Source organism: Meleagris gallopavo, chromosome 1 (genome assembly GCF_000146605.3).
Source record: "Meleagris gallopavo isolate NT-WF06-2002-E0010 breed Aviagen turkey brand Nicholas breeding stock chromosome 1, Turkey_5.1, whole genome shotgun sequence".
NCBI lineage: Eukaryota > Metazoa > Chordata > Aves > Galliformes > Phasianidae > Meleagris > Meleagris gallopavo.
In genome coordinates, this window is record NC_015011.2 from 68,153,675 (window position 1) to 68,157,158 (window position 3,484).

Here is a 3,484-nt window from a genome sequence, read left to right on the forward strand (position 1 = left end):
GCTTCCTTGAGCTGCAACTTTCAGCACTGACTCTGGGAGGCAGATGATGTAAGGAGCCTTGATGTTACACTCTTCATCAACTGCCTTGGTTTTGCTTGCCACCGTTGTCATGTTGTGAAAAGCATCAAAAGAGGCTATGGGAAAATTCTGAGTGACATTAGTGCCTGTGAACACTAGCACCTGGAAAGCCACTTGTAATTTGGTCAGGATCTGGATGTATATGATTTTGGTATCTCTGTTCACTTCAAGACTAAATCCTCCGGTTGTGTAGGTTTGTGTTTTATCAGGTCCCATTGCTAACTGAAATGTTGACGACTCGGTGTCTTTCCTAGCGATAAGGACGTTTGCTTCTTCAGGCAGGATCCCTTGCAGATCCCCATTAGCCTTGGTCTCTGCCATTTTGAAGCCCAAGATGGCTGTTGCAATTTCTGAAGTATAATTCAACCAAGGGAAAGGGTTTTCATCAAACTCAAACAGGGCAGTGGAAATGACTGCATCGTAAGACAATCTTGAAGAGTTTCCAGTTTTTAGTGTTGGATAGAAACAATTCCTGCAGGCTTCTGTGGTAGAGAAAGCATTTGCAACATTCCAGTTTTCGTCCTTCATCAAAGTGATTTTCCAGTTGCTGGTTTCCATGACAGTGTCTTCCTCCCCAGGGACTTTGCCTTGGAAAACAATCTCAGTTAAGTTTTCCATGATGGAGAAGACTTGCGTGACTGCACTAACATTGACCTTCCTGCGACGCAGAAGAGCAGCTCTCAGGATGTTGGACAGGCATTTTAGTATTCCACTCGTCTGAATTTCTGTTTGTTCAGACCAGTGGCTCTCATTCCTCTGTGTTTTCAACACCCTGGTTACTTCAGTCAGTTTTGTAATGGCAATCTCTTGCGATCGAGCATTCACTTCCTCAGGTTGCTCTGTGACTTGAAAAAGAGAGGCTACCACTTGGTTAATTACCATCGTGCTCTCAACCGAAATATTCAGGGCTGCCTTAATAAGGCTTTCCCTCAACTGAGCCTTGGGCATCGGGAGCGTTGGTGCAGCTTCGATGTAGTTTAGGACAGAGGCTGCAAGATAAGCCAAATAACCCGCATTAAAATAGTCTCCGGTCTGGAGATAAGCTGTCATGGGCGCACTTAAACCACTCACTGAGGCAAGCAGTTCATGAAACACAACAGCTAGCGGTCGACTTCTCAATGGGTTCTGTGCTCTGACATGCAGACTCAGTTGGGTAAACGCCCCCAGAGAATCACACACTTGAACGTACAGTGTCAGAGCATACCTCCGAGAGGGTTCACCAACTGGGAGGAGAGATGGAGGCATTCTAGGCTGATAGCCAAAGTACAGAATTGTGCCAAATGTGTTGTCCTTCACCGAGTTAATTTTGGCAGTTTTGGATACGTCGGAAGCTACTATGACTTTGTATGTCAGTGGTAAGTTGCTGTCAGAAAATCCACTGCACTGGACAACAAATTTTGTCAGGAAAGCCGTTCCGCGGTGAGGGCTGATGCTACACTTGCCAGCCCTGGGTGGAGAATTCACTTTAAATGCGTATCTGTAGAGCGATGACCTACCGCCCCACGTCGTCACTTTTAGTAGCAGTATGTATGACTGATCTGCAGTACTGGTAAAAGTCAGAGCATGTATAGAAAGGTAAGCACCAGACCTACCTGTTGAGGTTCTGGAAGACCAGTCAAAGCTAATTTCTGTAGAATTTTCCAGCCAAAGCGACCAGTGGTAGACTGGCTTGCTGCTCGTTTGACAGTTGAGGCATTTGCCTGACAACGTAAACCTCTCTGTCGGAATTACAGCGCTGCCACAGTTTTCAAGGCACGTCACATCCAGGAGAGGCGAGAAGCCAGACTGCACATTTACGCTTTGGTCAGCATAACTCTTTCTTGTGTCCTTTTGAATGACTAAACGGAAGTGGTAGACAGTGTTTCCTGGGAGTGCTTCCGGTGCTACCACTTGGACAGCCCCTGAAGATGTCAGCCACCTCAAATCCCTCTGGGCTGGATGACATTTATTTCCTGCACCGATTCTCATGCTTTCATAGTCCGATAGCTTTTTAGTGCAGTACCAAGTAAACGTGATTCCCTTTAGTCGTTCCGGTGAGTCGGGGTCATAGGACACAGAGCCATCAAGAGTCCAATTATCAAAAAAGCCTACTGTCCGGAAGACACCTCCTGCAATACTTGCCACAAGATCACTTCTCTCTATCTCGAGGAAAACTCTGTCTGTCTTACTGAAGGATCTTTTGGTCCCAAGCACGTATACTGTAGCAGTAAAATAGACCTGATACATTCCATAATCCAAAGTCCAGCTGGGAACCGTTAACTGTACTGTGTTTACACCGGGCATCGATGATATATTTAAAGGTTGGTCCCAGTCTGGATTCGTTTTCATGTCCTTAACAGCATAGAATATCCACTGAGGCGTTATGGACACGCGGAGGTTGCAGTCCACTAGCACTCTGGCATACAGGTAAAACGTTGTCCCCTTTTTCTGACGTATCACAGAGGTGTGAAGAGGAGGTTTTTGAATTGTAACCGAGTTTAATTTGCAGGCTGCTTCCTGGTGGAGCACTGCCGGTTCTGTTGTTCTTGAAGCATCATCCCTGACTCTTGGGAGAGCTGGTGTCAGTCCACTTCGGGTGCCGCCCACTGTTGCCACGAACCCTTGGTGTTTCTCAGGATCCCAGGGGAAAGCAGAGCAGTGGAACACACAGGCGGCGCTTCTCGTGCCATCACGGTAAGCGTGTGAGCTATTCTGGGCGGCCCACCTTGCTGACATCTCGACGCTCACGTTGCCATAAAGGCACTCGGGTGCAGCGCATGAGGCAGATGAGCACTGCACTGTAATGAGATTGGAGGCCACGGGCCAGAGAGCGCTTCCCGGGGAGAGGCCTGTCTGGAGCGTGAATTGCCCTGACCAGAGGGAGGTGTTCTTCACCCAGCCCCAATTCAGGTACCAGCGGCAGTGCGGCGGGGAGGCAGGCTGCCTCTCTTTGCTCTCTGCCTCCGCTCTCGCTCCTGGGGCTGGCTGGTACCGCAGTCTCAAGGTGCCATTCCCCAGGCAGGAGAGCCAGCCCTCGCCGCTGCGCCCTTCGGAGCCGCGTCCGTGAGCTCCGAGGCAGGTGACCGCCAGGGGCGGCGCCTGCATGCGCGGAGAGGAGGCTCGCAGGGCTAGCAGGGAAAAGGTGAGCAGCTGGAGTAGAAAAACGAGCGTGGCCATGGCAGGACGACGGGCGACGGAAAGCGCTCGTCCTGCGGCGTGACCAGCCGGCGGCTGCCGGTTGCGTAGCGCCAACTGTCAGCGAACGACCTCGGAAGCCAGAACGTTCTGCGTGCAGAGCGGTACCTGCCGCCCTCCTCCATGGCGCGGCTTGCAGAAAAACGACGTCGGCTTCGAAACGGCCCCTGGACGGGCTGCCAAAAGGGGCCACGGACCGCTCGAAGCGCGGCAGGCGGCAGCACCTCGTTGC

The 3,484-nt window shown here is 50.9% G+C and overlaps 1 protein-coding gene across 1 annotated transcript in view; it reads right to left on the reverse strand.

Annotated features, from left to right (window-relative positions):
• Positions 1 to 3,478, reverse strand: part of PKDREJ (polycystin family receptor for egg jelly) — a 7,729-nt gene extending 4,251 nt beyond the window's left edge. Inside the window, 2 exon segments of the mRNA XM_031553840.1 lie at positions 1 to 3,242; positions 3,245 to 3,478. Of these exon segments, the coding sequence (XP_031409700.1) occupies positions 1 to 3,242; positions 3,245 to 3,377 (3,375 nt within the window). The 5' untranslated portion in view covers positions 3,378 to 3,478.
• Between the last annotated feature and the right edge of the window lie 6 nt (positions 3,479 to 3,484).